The 14,766-nt window shown below is 37.3% G+C and overlaps 4 protein-coding genes across 5 annotated transcripts in view; 3 read left to right on the top strand and 1 right to left on the bottom strand.

Moving 5' to 3' along the window:
- The window catches only part of LOC118744549 (cleavage and polyadenylation specificity factor subunit 1), a 5,171-nt gene extending 4,126 nt beyond the window's left edge, over window positions 1–1,045 (bottom strand). The window contains exons 1-2 of the mRNA XM_036477666.1: window positions 890–1,045; window positions 24–825 (exon numbers count right to left, since the gene is read on the bottom strand). Coding sequence (XP_036333559.1) covers window positions 24–797 — 774 coding nt within the window. The 5' untranslated portion in view covers window positions 798–825; window positions 890–1,045. The remainder of the gene's footprint in view (window positions 1–23; window positions 826–889) is intronic.
- A 404-nt stretch (window positions 1,046–1,449) lies between these two features.
- LOC118744548 lies at window positions 1,450–3,653 on the top strand. Its single transcript, XM_036477665.1, has 2 exons — window positions 1,450–1,754; window positions 1,814–3,653. The coding sequence occupies exons 1-2, from the start codon at window positions 1,544–1,546 to the stop codon at window positions 3,616–3,618; spliced, it is 2,016 nt and encodes a 671-aa protein (XP_036333558.1). The 5' UTR covers window positions 1,450–1,543; the 3' UTR covers window positions 3,619–3,653.
- Window positions 3,654–4,751: 1,098 nt separating this feature from the next.
- LOC118744547 (DNA-binding protein SMUBP-2) lies at window positions 4,752–5,560 on the top strand. The gene is made up of 2 exons (XM_036477664.1): window positions 4,752–4,826; window positions 4,881–5,560. Exons 1-2 carry the CDS (start codon window positions 4,814–4,816, stop codon window positions 5,444–5,446), a joined length of 579 nt encoding a protein of 192 aa, XP_036333557.1. The 5' UTR covers window positions 4,752–4,813; the 3' UTR covers window positions 5,447–5,560.
- Window positions 5,561–5,598: 38 nt separating this feature from the next.
- Window positions 5,599–11,474, top strand: LOC118744546 (condensin complex subunit 1). 2 transcript variants are annotated; one of them, XM_036477663.1, is made up of 7 exons: window positions 5,599–6,031; window positions 6,109–7,471; window positions 7,544–7,688; window positions 7,768–7,855; window positions 7,922–8,217; window positions 8,274–9,210; window positions 9,295–11,474. In XM_036477663.1, the coding sequence occupies exons 1-7, from the start codon at window positions 5,984–5,986 to the stop codon at window positions 10,747–10,749; spliced, it is 4,332 nt and encodes a 1,443-aa protein (XP_036333556.1). In that variant the 5' UTR covers window positions 5,599–5,983; the 3' UTR covers window positions 10,750–11,474. The 2 variants fall into 2 exon arrangements, with proteins under 2 accessions (XP_036333556.1, XP_036333555.1); XM_036477662.1 differs by having other exon boundaries at window positions 5,600–6,031; window positions 6,098–7,471.
- Window positions 11,475–14,766: the final 3,292 nt, after the last annotated feature.

Below are 14,766 nucleotides of genomic sequence, written 5' to 3'. Positions count from 1 at the left end.
ACAGGATGCACACGCTGCTGTATGTTCAAAGATATGGCTACAAGTACGCATGTATCGGAACGTACGCACACACGTCCGGCAAATGTTCGCACTGGCTCGTAGAGTATCAGCAGTGTGGGCTCATAATAACCGTAGAGAAATTGTAGATCAAGCACGTTGTCAATTTTTTCATCCAGTTCTCGTAAAGCTATTAAATACGAGGCAAGTATTGGTGTGCGTGCTACCAAAGCTGTAGGTGTCTTCTTAATAGGCTTTACGTCAGCCAACTCTATTTCGTCTAAACTGTTGTCTTTGCGAAAGGGTAACACCACCAACTGTTTACCATACACCAGCATCACTGCACAACGGGAATCTGGGTCCACGCGTACCATTGGTACAAAATAGCGACCGGTCCAACCACCGCGTACGTCCTCTTCTTCAAAAAAGTGCAAGGACAATGTTTTCAAAGCGTATGTATCCGGGTCATGTTGCATTACAGATAATTTGGCATCTTTAAAACTAATGAGAAGCGCGTCGCGCAACGATCCCGCTAACGAAACGCTCTGCAGGGACATCACATTGCCGTAGAGGGTATAAGTTGCGAGGCATTCAAGCCGCATTTTGGGTGGAGCTCGCAAGTCATTAATATTAAGCAACTTTTGGCGTTGTGCAGCATCAAGATGTGGAAAAATACGATACACTTTGAGTATATTGGCGCCTGCTATGACCAGGTTCTCCTCTGAATTGTTGAAGAAACGACAGCAGATTGAAAATTCCACCCCTGTGGCTGGATGTGACTGCTTACAAAGTGAAAACATGATTACTCAAGCTTACTCGAAGGGAATGCTACAAAATGAACAAAATAGATCAAATTAAATTTATTAAAATCTACAAAAGTTCAGTAAATTACCTCCTCAAACAGCTGTTTGTCTAATTTCTTTTAGACGCACAAACAAAACATTTGCTGCGCTGAGTTCAGTGCACGGACTCTCAATAAGTAGTGCTAGTTTTTACATTTACAAGGAACTGTAAAGTTGGTAGGGAAATCGATTCGAATCGAATGATACAAATTGACAGCTGCTTACTCTCAAATACATTTTAAATTGAAAAAGCGAACTCGGTACAAAATGCCGTCGTAATATGTAGAAATTTCGATTCAAATTTTATTCGATCACGGATGGCATGATTCAGGTCCTGTATTTATTTAAAAAGGAGCTCAGGCCATTACGGAAAGAGTTGGTTTTTCATTTTTATTCTAAGTGTATGTATACACCGCTTTCAATTAAATCTATGTGCTTTCTTGCTGGAAAATATTGGTAGACTTATAGACTTTGTTTGTAAAAATGGTAGAAAGTAAAATACTGGTAAAAGTGGGAATCTCTAGCAATAAAGTGGGGACATCCATGCACTGGCTGGGTTGCATTCTAGTTGAGAATTTGGCAGCACTAATTTCCGCATGTTTATTCGTTTTGTTTTGTTACAAATGTTGACAGATAACACAAAAAACACGTTCTAGTGGGGAATTGGAGCATTTTCAATTTTACGAAATTTAATAAATACAATTATGGAAACTGAAATAAATGGATCTGCAATGGATAACAACAAACGGCGACAAAAGAAAAAGAAGAAAAATAGTAGGTTTCTGCGAAATGCAAAGGGTTTTGCTAAACAGGGTATCTATGGTCGCGGCACACACATCGATGATGATCAGTACAATTATTTCATCAATATATTGGACGCGATGAAAACAGGCTTTGAAGACGTAGAGGAAAAAGGTACATAGGCCTTATTTTTGAATTACCATAGTACATTTTACCACTTGAATTATTTTTAGTCAACATGGCCAATAACGTATTCGACCAAACCAACGAACAAGAAATTCATCTAGCCTCGAATCAGATTGTGTGTAAAGTTCTGGAGTCATTGATTGGTTTCGTGGATGCGGAAAATTTAGAGCGCTTCTTTAGTGTTTTTGCTGAAAATTTCCGACCTATTTGTTCTGATCGTTTTGCGTCACATGTTTTGCAAAAAATGGTGGAGATTGCATTCTTACGCGCTTTGGGGAAAGATAAATTAAAGAATCCTGCAGATGGCGATGATGACGCGAATGGTATCTCATATACGCCCGTGGCTAAGCGTGCAAAAACCGAGGTAACAGCAATCAACGAAGAATTATACAATCTTGAGGCTGACTTTAACTCTGAGCATCGTCTTCGTTGCAGTCAATTTGTTGAGCGCGTGAGTAAATTCTTACTCAACAATTTAGAAGACTTTGTTTGGGACTCATGTGCTAATCACATAATGCGTACTAGCATCCTTAGTTTGGCTGGCGTGCATGTCGCTAAAGTAGCTTTCGAAAAAGGTGGGGCAGATATGGCTAAAAATCGAAAGTTGTACACTGTACCCGATGAGTGGGTGGATGTACTTAAAGAGTTTCCGCAACGTTTAGAGATGTGGCCCCAATTTCCTGATTTTCCCTACCAAGAACATTCTTCAGCGTTGATTGGTATTATTTGCATAGCTCTACGTGCAACCGACAAACAACTCTTGAAACACTTTGGCAAAAAAATATTAATGAACGCATTTCTAAAGGTTGAGCAAAGTGAAGAAGAGAAGAAAAAGAAAATAGAAATATTAGATGATGAAGACGAGAAATCGGCTGAAAACAACAGCGATACAATAGCAGAAGAGGAAGCAAATGAAAAAAGAGAGGAGCCTATTAATAAGATTCAACTCCCAAAAGTATTTGAATACCAATCAGCCGTTATCTTGCTCGAGACATTGCTTACTGTTGCAGGTCCCAAGCTATTCACTCAACTCTATGCCATGCTATTCACTGGACGCTTGGCTCTGCTGGCGAAAGAACCCCTTACCAATTTTGCAGTTCAAAAACTTCTGCAAAATATAAAGGAAAAAGATGATTTCGAAAACGTTTTCAGCGAATTGGTAAACGACGTTGAGGAGTTACTTAAAATTGGGCATACCGGTGTTGTGGAAGCGCTCACAGCTGCCTGCTTACGGGTTGGTGCAAAACAAGCACAATGCATTGTTTCACTCCAAACTGCGCTTCATACACCTGCAAGCGATAAAGTAAAAGTGAAGTGTTTTTTCCATTGTATGATCAAATTGAAGCCATATGAGGTGGCGCAAGCGGACAACAGCGGTTTCGTTCATCTTCATGGCTCATTAATAGTACAGCACATTTTACGCTTCAATAAACCTATTTTCTTGGTCAACTGTATACTGGAGACCCCTCCTGAACAACTTGTGAGCATATTTAATACACCAAATGGTTCGCATATAGTGGATGCATTCCTACAGAGCAAATATATTGGCGAGAAATCACGCGAAAAATTCATTAGAAATTTGGAGGGCTTCTATGTTGACTTAGCTACCACTAAGTTTGGTTCGCGTGTAATCGAGAGCTGTTTTGCGGTCGCACAAGAATCACAAAAGTCGAGAATAGTAAAAGAGCTGGCAGATAAGGTGAACATGTTAAAGGGTTCACCCTTCGGAAGACTACTGTATAATAAATTCCGGGTGGAGACATATAGGTTGTCCGCGACTCAATGGAAGGCGAGTTTGCATGCGAATAAGGAGCATAAGGTCGATAAGCTATTTAAGGATATTATCAATTGAATTTCTTTTAAAAAATAAAACATTTTTTCATTATACCTATTTGTTTTTTTTAGCGTTTTTATGATTAAATAGCAATCATTATAAGTAAAATAATTTAAATCGAAATTAAATAATTATTTGAATTTTATTTTTCAAATAATTTACTACTGAGCTTTATTTTTTACGCTCAATGTTTTTCGATAACAAATTATTTTATGACTTTTTCATTCAAAGACACATATCTATTATTTTTACACTTAAAAATAGTGATTATGTATTTATCAAATTTTGAAGGCCCTACATATGCAAACTCAAATTTTTACCTGAAAGTTTTAGGACATTGCTTTTATTATGGTGTCACTGCATTTGAAAACGATAAGTCGGATATCACGCTAGTACAGCTTTTTTAAGCGAAAAACTAAATCTGAAAAAATAAAAATCATAAAATAGGCATTATTTTTGATAAAAAAAAATCTAAGTCATGGTGGAAAGAATTTCTTTTAAGCAAAAAATGAAACCCAAATATTAATTATTAGCTTTAGTGTTTAATTGTTAAACTAAGGAAACAAAATTATAGATTACAGTAGGACGTACGAATACAAATATGTGAGTTTGGTTAACATTTGGGGTATTCACCACGGTGTCGTAAATGTTGTTGTATGTCGCATATTTTAAACGCCTAAAAATCATATTAAGATGGTTCGCAAAGTACCATCACAGTCATATTATCAGATTTTGCATTGTTAAAGAATAGTTGGTTGTACATTCAAGTTCCCTAAACATTTATTTAAGCTTTTAAAGTTGACGACATACAACAATACGATACTTGCAACACCGTTGTGAATCCCTCAACTGTTTTACGACACTTAAATTTTGTTTTTTTTTTGTTTAAAATTAAAAAGAAAATTATTAAAAATTATTACTTTCGTTCCAGTTAAATAGCACTTTTTTAGGCTGAATTTTTTATACATTTAGAGCGATTGGAATTAAACTTAATTTAATTTAATCAGTAGAAAATTTAATCAATCAGTTTATTTGCAGAATAAGTTACAGACGTGCAAATAAACACTGTACTCATACAAACTTCTACAAACGGTTACCCCGAAAAGTAATCGGATCTTTGCGTCTTCCATTAACGTCAACAGCGTTTGATTAAAAATGTCAAAATCAGCTGTCTCGATAATTTCATTTCAATTGTAAACAAACTCGTGAAAGAATGGATCGGGAAGGTAAACATAAACAAATTTATATTTAATTTATTTCATTACCTTTTCCAAACGTAGATATTAAAAATAAATCGACTGCCAATAATTTAGCTACTAAGAAACTAAGCTCTCCCGATGAAGTTCAAGATGCCCCACTCTTCCCTATAGCGCCCGGTAAGAGCCGTCCCGATTATGGTACCAATAACACCTTAGAGCTATTGGAACGCATTCCCACTGAGGTGGTAAATTTAAAGCTGGATGATGTATTGTCCGCGGTGAAAGATGTAGACAACTTGTGTGATTATCCGCGCTGCAAAACCAAGACAAAGCTTATGGGACAAGATTGCGAACTATGTCGCAAGAGATTTTGTTTCAAGCACGGACTGCCAGAAGTGCACGGATGCGGCGATGCAGTGAAACGAGAGGAACGGGTAAAATTCCTGCATCCTAAACCTGCGAAGACAGTGCGAGCAGAAGCAGATTTGGCGCAGGCAAAGAAACGGCTTCAATCCAAATTAAAAGATATGAAAGTAGAACGTATGCAAAAAGTAAGTGGCGGTCCTCCGATTATGGGCGCTAAAGGTGGTGCAGGTGGGAGTGGAGGAAGCGATGGAAAGGGCGCCAGGCGTAAGAAAGGAAAGTAAAAAAAATTACATCAAGCGTAGTAGAACACATTTCTTAGTTTCAAATCTGTTTTCAAAAATGTTAAGTATATATTAATAAATTTCCTTAAAAAATGTTTCTCCTTCAAACATCAATATTTTGATTTTAATTACACAAGACAACCGAAATTAAAAAACAATGAAGTTGATTTATTAAAGAATTTTTAGTATCAGACGGTTTTCTGGTTTGCGCAATTCCTATCGATCGTACATGTTTTCCAATCGTACTGTACTCTAATCAACTCTGCTTTTCAGCGTCATTTGTTTGCCTTTGACGTTAATTCAATTTTGACAGCGGACGCCAGAAAAGTTTTCCAATTTTAGCGTTTTGTTTTTTCTGCTTACTTTCGCGCAATTTTTGTGAGTTTCCCTTTAAAAACAATAAAAAATTACAGTGCGAAGTCGCAAAAATATAGAAGTACCCACAAATCTCCACGGAAAAGGAGCACGCAATGGATTTCCAATTCGTGCTACCAACAACCAATGCAGAACTGCTGAACTCAAGCGGGGATAGCTATTATGTCAAGCAAGTCTATGCTCCTAATGAAATTAGTGAGCGTTTACGCGGTAAGTACATTTTCGTGGCGGCAAAAAAGTGCTTGCCTTTAAACTGTCGTGTCTTAACTCCATTAGCATGCAAACAGATGGTACAACAAGGGGACCCATTTTACATGTTTGATCATTTCGACACGTACTTCACCATAATAGAAGGTCGCGGTTGCGATCCCGCTACCATTACCAATCTTATGCGTAGCTTCGATCTACTGTACATCACGGTCGACAAACTGGGTCAACGTTTAGCACCGATACTATCCTGCAGCGATGTGGCACAGAGTTTACAAGACCGCCAGAGTTATCTTAATCTCACAAAAATGGCGCTCTTCCTACAAGTCAATACCGTCCGGCGTTTGGATAGTGTAGCTACACAAGCGCAGCAACAGCAACAACAGCAGCTACAACAGAAAAAGCGTGCAAAACAAACTGAAACACTTGAGCAATATCCCGATTGGGATGCAAAGCGGGGTCGTTTTCTCGTACAACTTTATAATATTTTGCAATTTCCGATAGAGAAACTTTGGAATCCACCTGTAGCTGAGGAAAATTTCGTGAATCTCGTTTGTGATATCTGTTATCGCACACTAGAATTGGTACATCCACGCTCTGACAATCGTCATATCACAGATACCGTATTTCAAATATTCGGCACGGCTATAAAACGCTACAATCATGCTCTTACTTTTCCTGTGCGCGTGCTACAAATTTTGCGTACCACCGAGCATGCTGCTGTATCTATTGCAAGTGGCATAAATGTGCTGCATGAAGAGTACGGTATATCCAGCGTTTTCTCGGTGCTAATCAAGGATATTGTAGAAACGTTGACGGTCGATTCAGCCGATACGGCAGTGTCTCGTAACTTCTCCAACTTTTTAATGGAACTGGCTACGATTGCACCCAAGCTAATGATACCTCATCTTTCAACACTATGCGATGAGCTGCTCAATTGCGAATCACACACACTGCGAAATTGCATATTGCAGATTATGGGTGATGCTATTGTGGGTGAACTGACATCGGAAGAGCTCTCTGAGGAATTAAAAGAGGCTAGAAATGAGTTTCTAGAAAATCTATTGGCACACATCAATGATGTTTCAGCCCACGTGCGAGCTAAAGTGCTCCAAATATGGAATAATATGAAGGAAGAAAACGCAGTGCCATTATCGTTTCAACTGAAAGTTTTATGTGAGGCAGTAGATCGTTTGGAGGACAAAACGTCGTCTGTGCGAAAACACGCTGTTCAGTTGATCAAGTCGTTTTTGGAGCGCAATCCTTTTGCAGCGAAGCTTACCTTGGAAGAGCTAATCAAGAAGCATAGTGAGGAGTGTGAGAAGATGGAAAAGTTGAGTGAAGTGCTGGCGGAGGAGCGAAAAAAGGCAGAAGAGCTGGATGAAAAGTGGAATGTTCTGATACCAGTAATATTACCCATTGTAGAAGAGCACCTAAAGGAATGTAAGTAATGAAAATCAATTAAAACCACTCATGAAGTCGATGTGCATTTAATACTTCTTTATTACATTCCAGGCACCGAAGACCTACCTGAGAACACACAAGAAAACTATGAAGACATGATACAACGCATTTCTGGACTTTTGCTAGAAAAAAAATATCGTGAGGCTGTAGTTTTGGTACGTAAAGCTGACCAGGTGGCTGGAAATGCAGAATTGAGGTAAGATTTTGCCCAAGTTGTATTGTAATAATGATTCGACATAAAAATATTAAATAGTGTGTCTTATATTTGCTCACAGGCACACTTTGAAACTGGAAGAGCAATGCGCTTACTACATGGCGCTACTGAAGTCTTATATCTTCTTGGCGAACGGTTGCAAGGATAGTGTAGGTTTTTTTCTAACGCCTGTGAAGGCACTATATTACTCCACTTTTTTTAATCTTTAATAATAGAACGAAGAATTGGGCACCCAAATAAAAACCGTCCAATTTCTGCAAGACTCCATTGAGTTCTCTAAGGTCATTACCAAGGCTGTGCCGAAAATACAAGAACTGCTGCTCTCAAAAACCAATTCAGATGTATTTGAAGCCGTTGATCTCTTCACCACTGGTTATATGTTTGGTATAAAAGGCACTGAAGGTGGTATGCGTCGGATGTTGTATCTGGTTTGGTCCTCGGACAAAGAGAAGCGTGATGCTGTTTCTAACGCCTATAAGAAAGTGCTATTTACTACCGACCAAACTGGCAGGTAAGCGGGAGAGGAAATGTTAAACTCTTTAATATTTTTCCAATCCCCCTATTTAGAGCTCATGCCATCAAAGTGATTCAAAATCTTATGCGCTTCCTTGCGGAACTCGAGTACGGACATTACACCGCCATGGAGTGCTTAATGCGCGAATGGGTTTCCACTGATGATATTGATGTTGCCATCATACAAGTGCTTTTCGAGCGCTTTACTTTGAAATTAGAGGGCACTTCCGATAATGAATCGCGCCTAGCACTCCAATTGCTAATAATGGCCTCAAACGCCAAGTCGTCTATTGCATCGGCAAACATTAATGTCATTGAAACCATTGGCCTGGGTGATCGCGCCAAATCTGATCCACGCATTTATACTGGTTGCATGGAGTTTATGCTGACCTCGATCGATTCAAGTATTCATTCAAAGTTCTACAAACGTTATGAGCCTGATTCGCAGCTTGTACAAAAAGTCACTGATTTATATCAGCAATTTTTCTTTCATCCCGGCGTGTCGGATTTTGATAGGCTGACAATGCGAACCCTTGAGTTCTTCTTTCATCTGTGTCAAACGCCAGATGTGATTTGCCAGAAAATCGTTGTTGCTTTACTAAAAAAATTCCGTGACTTCGCTGTATGCACCACGGAAATTACACCTTCACAACAAGCGCATTCGCTGGAAACGCCATTTTCGCAACAAATACCAGAGAGCCAGGCGACAATTCGTAACTCCGATGCCATGAACGCCCAGCAACAGCGCATGCCAGTTTTCCTGCTGACGCGTTTTCTCTTCACCATTGGCTACATGACGCTGAAGGAAATGATTTTCCTCGATATTGATGTGTACAATAATATGAAGTTTCGACAAGAGCTAACGGAATGTGAGGAGAAGAAAAAAAAGAACGCGTTCAATACGAATAGACGTAAGACGGGTAATTTGAATATGTCTGCAACCGAGTCGTTGAAGCGATTGTCGGGCACAGCTGCTGAACCACAACAAGAGGTAAGTGGGCGGAAGAAACGAAATTGTTTTTTACGCTGAACGTTTCCCGTTTTGAATTCATATAAATCGACTTATATTTTTCAGCCCGATGAAGATCTTGTTGGTGCCACCGCTGAAGATAACATCGCTGAGCTTATCAATCACATTTGCGAGAATGTACTTCTCTATTCCGAAAATGCACTGCTTGCAAAAATATTTCCCTATGTTATGGAGATCTGCAAATACCCAGTGAAATATCGTGATCAGTCACTGCAGCAGGCTGCCACGCTCACACTTATACGATTCATGTGCGTTTCCTCGAGCTTCTGCGAAGCTAATATGCCATTTCTCATGAACATCTTAAGCCACACCAAAAATATTAAAATTAAATGCAATATTGTAATTGGTTTATCTGATCTAACATTCCGTTTCCCCAACATAATCGAGCCATGGACGGGTCACTTCTACTCGACGCTGCATGAAAAGAATACAGAATTACGGCTCACAGCAGTGAAGATGCTTTCACATCTTATTCTGCATGAGATGATACGCGTTAAAGGACAAATTGCTGATTTGGCAATGTGTATTGTAGATCCTGATGCGGAAATTAAGAACATCACTCAGCAGTTCTTCAAAGAAATTGCCAACAAGTCGAATATCCTGTACAATGTATTACCCGATATCATATCAAAACTGAGCGATATTAATTTGAATTTGGAGGAGGAGAAGTATCGTATCATAATGCGCCACATACTGGGTTTGATACAGAAAGATCGCCAGGTAGAAACGTTGGTGGAGAAGTTGTGCTTGCGTTTTCCGGTGACGCGAGAAGAACGTCAATGGCGCGACATCGCCTACTGTCTCAGCTTGCTCTCCTACAATGAACGCACCATCAAAAAGTTAATAGACAACTTACAGCACTACAAGGATAAGGTACAAATCGACGAAGTATATCAGTCATTCAAGTTGATCATAAGTAATACGTCCAAAATGGCTAAACCCGAATTGAAAGCTGCCGTTGCGGAATTAGAGACGCGCATCAATGAGTGTCTCGAAGTAAATGACGGTAAAACGCGTGAAGATAAAGAAGGTGGTGGTGGTGATTCGAGTACTGGCCGCGCCGAAACACGTAGTAAACGCACAAACATTAAGTCGCGAGGTGCTCAACAAGCGCGCGGCGGACGCCGTGAGCGACGCGGTAAATCGTCTACTAGCGAATCGAGTAGCAGCAGTGATGATGAAGCGCCGCCAACACAAAAGCAACAACCGCGTAAAACGCCAGCACGCTCTGTCCAACAAAAACAACGAAATCGAGCGGCAATTGTGGATTCGGAATCCTCGTCAGAAGAAGAGACTGCCCAACCAGCGCACAGTGGACGCAAAGCAGCGTCAGCGGCGAGTGTTAAGAGCAGACAAGCTGCAACCGCTTCGAAATCAAGTGTGACCGAAAATAAATCGCGCACTGGGCCACGCAGTAAAGTCATCGAAGAATCTGCCAGCTCGGATGATGCGGAGCAACAACATCCGCAGCGCAAGCGCGGACGTGGCAATCGAAAATGAACTGACTGAATCCATAAACGACATATTCTACAAATATAATTATTTCAATATAGTTTAGTAACTAGCAGAAAACCTAAAATACATAGGTAACTAAACACAATTCCTACAACTAGAATAATCATATAATTTTTAATTCATCTTCACTGTTTAGAAATTAAATAGAAAATAAATAATATTAAAATCCATGCTCGTGAAAATCGTAAAAGGTCTAAAAGAAAGCTGACCTCATGGGACATTTTTGATATGAAAACTAAAATACATTTAATAATATATTTGCACTAATTTTTGTATAAGGATACGCTACTAACCAAAAAATCGTAAAACAAGTTGAAAATGCTTCGCCATTGCAACATTAACCATATCGCAACGAACACCTCAAATCATATTCACATCACACCGTGAAATCTGATTGCTCATCATGCATCATATGATTTAATATCACATCATATGCAGTTTTAACATCACTTGATTTTCCTTCATGTCAGCGAAAATTAAAATTTTCCATACATGTTTTATTCAGAAGTAGGCATATCACATCACGTCCTATGATCACACTCCCATCACTTGAAAAGTATAAGCTACAATCAACTTGCGACATCAACTACTACATACTATCAATACTCTTTAAGACCTATTTGCCAATCAACTTATTCATACTGCATACATTTCATCAAGTGAAATAACCATCAAAATTATGTGATTTACATGTGATAAGGTGAGTAGTTTTAATACAAATTTCTTAATTGTTATTGCTACATTGTTGAATGAATATTTAAAAATGTATCGTTTGTACTGTACTGTCTTATATTTTCTATTTTATTTATTTGCTAATAAAGCATTTTCAGTTTAAATGAAAGCATTTTCAAGTTAAGGGCAAACCTAAAAAACAGGTGCCCTTTCAAAATAAAAAGTTAAATTTTTTGATTTGTGAGCACACCTATGTTTTATATATGATTCTATACGTAATCTTTTGATAAATCGATAAGTATAAGTGTAATTCATTTTCATCAAGTGCTTCAAAAGTTAGACGAGGAATAAACATTTAGATCGCTGAAATAGAAAAAAAAAATTTGTTCAAATTACGCTGTACAAGTTAAGTTGTTACTTTTGAGCAAAGATTTTGAAAGTTGAACCCACTTAACTGGGACGTTCTAAATGCAATGGCATCCCCCGTTTTACCAGATTGGCTCCGGTTTTCGAGATAACGGAACTTGAAAATTGGATTAAATTTTAACTATTTTTTAAATAACTCCCTCAGTTTTGAAGTTAATTTAATGAAGTTTTGCATATAACGGTTTTTTTGCCTTAATGATTCCTTAAAATTATCGATATAGGTTAAATTTAACATATACATAGCTCCAATACAACGGATTACTCAGGTATGTGTGTTTGCTACATAACTGTAAATTCATATCTGAATAATAAATTGTATGCGTGCTATATGTTAAATTGAACCTATACTAAATTTTTTTCCTGCTTAATTGGAGCAGTTATAACGCAGAACAACGTCTCTGATCAATCAGTTGTATGAGAGCTAGATGTTATAGTGACCCGTTTTTGATGATTTTATGGAATAGTTAAGGTAATATTAAAAACCGGAAATTGATCCAATTTTTTTTTTTGAAGCTTCAAGTATACGTTTATGAATTGGTATAGTTTACAACAATAAAAATAAAGCTAAGTAACCCAAAGGTTACCTGTTTTTTGGACTTGCCCTTAAGTGAAATATTTTTCGAATTAAATGAAACTATTTCCAGGTTCAATGAAAATTTATTTAAATTAAAGGAAAGTATTTCCAGATTCTGTGAAACTTTAAACTAATTTAAATGCAACTTCCTTTTTCCGTTTACTGTGAATTCGCTGTTATTCATTTAGGCCCACAAATTCCATTAGCTTTGCTCCCCAGAGATGATAGGCCTAAGGTGGTTAACTTTGACAGGAAATTCGAAATAGAGCTTTGCACCAAGTCAATTTGAAGCACCTGTCTCATGGAGAGGTATATACAAGCGAGCTGGTTGCAATGGCATACAGACGGATCCAAAACACTGGACGGCATTGGGGCAGGCGTCTACGGACCAAGGCGGGAGCTCTCCGTACCGATGGGGCCATACCCGAGTATCTTTCAAGCGGAGGTCTATGCCATTAGGCTGTGTGCAGAGATTAACCTACCTAGAAATTACCGTAATGAGAAAATTTCAATATTGAGTGATAGCCAGGCGGGAAAGGTACCTAGACCAACTCTGGTCAAGTGAAGAATAAATAGAATCTCCAGGTGTTAGGAGATCTAAAATTTTCGGATTTTCTAGGATTAGATGAGGTACTGTAAATAGTTGAGGGCACAATAGATCTCTTCGTCGCAGTGCATACCTCTATTATCTATATATCTACCAGGTAATTTTATTTCGTATGGTTTCCGATCCGTGAACGGATGCTACGAGTCGAACCCAGGATTTTATTTTAAAAGGTCTTCGAAATTTCAAATGTGTGATTAATTTAAAAAAATTAATTTAAATATGTAAAATTTTTATCCTTTAGTATCCTTGCACATTTGCAGTATTTATTTTTGAAAAAATTACGGGTTGAGAATTAATATACACACGACCAAATCCTCGAATTTCGTCTTCTACTTTAATAGCTAAAAAATAAAAACAAAAGAGAATTTTCAATACCAATTCGCCCTTGTGAACCAAAAAATTCATACATATTTTTAAATTCCAAAGATTTTTTTGCTATTCTATATAGATTATACTGATCCTCAGTTTCATACATCAATTTTAAAATTTATCAAACTGTTAAAATTTAAAATGACAAATTTTCCGAACAATTTTGTGCCATTTTAAATTTAAACGGGCTCATAAATTTAAAATTGATAGGTGCAACCGGGCATGCATTTTTTAAATATGTTTTGGAACTAATCATATCATTGAAATTTTAAAGTCAATTAAAAAAATTATGACCCCAGAGAGAAAAACTTAAAACGCACTTTTACTAAGTATATGTAGCCCGTAGTTTCGTGGGTATATTGACTGTTTCGAGTGCTTTTAAATTTTTTGGGTTTTGTTGCACGGTGTAACAATTTAATAAAAACATCGATGTATTTTTGCCACTGACATTCCTATAAGTCCCTTTACTTTCATGAAAATTGGTTATTTTTCCTTGAATATATCAAGTTATTTAGAGAAAAATATATAAAAAAGATTGTGTTAAAACGTTATATGGAAGAAAATCGGTAACATCCTTGGCAAAAAGAAACCTTGAAAATTATTTTTAGCGACTTGAAACTTGCACTTTAAAATTTTTTACAATTGAATAGGCTACAAAACTGCACAGTAAATTTTTTTCTATAAAAAATAAAAATTTCTATGAAAATTTATTGGTACTTATTGCATTTTCCCGGGTTCTGTGCAAAGTAAAAAAATTGATTCTTGCGGTTTTTGCTGTTGAATGAATTAAATTTTTTATAAAAAAAAATTAGAAAAATTTGCTATGGTAAATACAAATAAATAAAATCGTCAAAACGTCAGGGTATGCAAATTATTATTTTTTTTTATTAAACATCTATATAATAGCCGAAAAGATGGCTGGAACCACAAACTGAAAAAAAATAACAAATCGCAAATTTTCTCTTTGAAAGTACTACATGCATGCTAAGAATATTTTAACCAAAATACAAAAGTTACTGCAGTTAGAAGCGCGCGTTCAAACTATCAATTTCATATCTGCGCCACAGCAAAACAAAAATATATTTTTAAAAAATTTTTTCGACCGTCGGGAATGCGTAACTACATACTTACAAAGCTTTATAAAGGACATTTTCATACAATATTTTTTTAAAGCATTTAAAGTCTTCTTTCTTTTTCAATGAGTTTGGTTATTTACATATATTTACTCGCAATATGTATCCATGTACATATGTATGAACATTCGTATCTATGTATGTACATACAGTATTGGACATATCTATAGCACCCCCCTTTCAAAGCGATATTGTTTGCCACTTATGTTTAATTATTTGTT

The sequence above is a fragment of the Rhagoletis pomonella genome, unplaced genomic scaffold (genome assembly GCF_013731165.1).
Source record: "Rhagoletis pomonella isolate Grant_MI unplaced genomic scaffold, Rhpom_1.0 Rhpom_scaffold_00008, whole genome shotgun sequence".
NCBI lineage: Eukaryota > Metazoa > Arthropoda > Insecta > Diptera > Tephritidae > Rhagoletis > Rhagoletis pomonella.
Note: the sequence above shows the minus strand (reverse complement) of the source record. Positions and strands in the feature narration are given on the sequence as shown.

What these genes read in the sequence shown, in the direction of transcription:
- LOC118744546 (XM_036477662.1), top strand. Translation starts at nt 5,917, where the DNA reads ATGGATTTCCAATTCGTGCTACCAACAACCAATGCAGAACTGCTGAAC. An exon ending in ACTACCGACCAAACTGGCAG is followed by an intron (nt 8,218 to 8,273) that starts GTAAGCGGGAGA and finishes CCCCCTATTTAG; the next exon opens with AGCTCATGCCATCAAAGTGA. An exon ending in CTGCTGAACCACAACAAGAG is followed by an intron (nt 9,211 to 9,294) that starts GTAAGTGGGCGG and finishes TATATTTTTCAG; the next exon opens with CCCGATGAAGATCTTGTTGG.
- LOC118744548 (XM_036477665.1), top strand. Translation starts at nt 1,544, where the DNA reads ATGGAAACTGAAATAAATGGATCTGCAATGGATAACAACAAACGGCGA. An exon ending in TGAAGACGTAGAGGAAAAAG is followed by an intron (nt 1,755 to 1,813) that starts GTACATAGGCCT and finishes AATTATTTTTAG; the next exon opens with TCAACATGGCCAATAACGTA.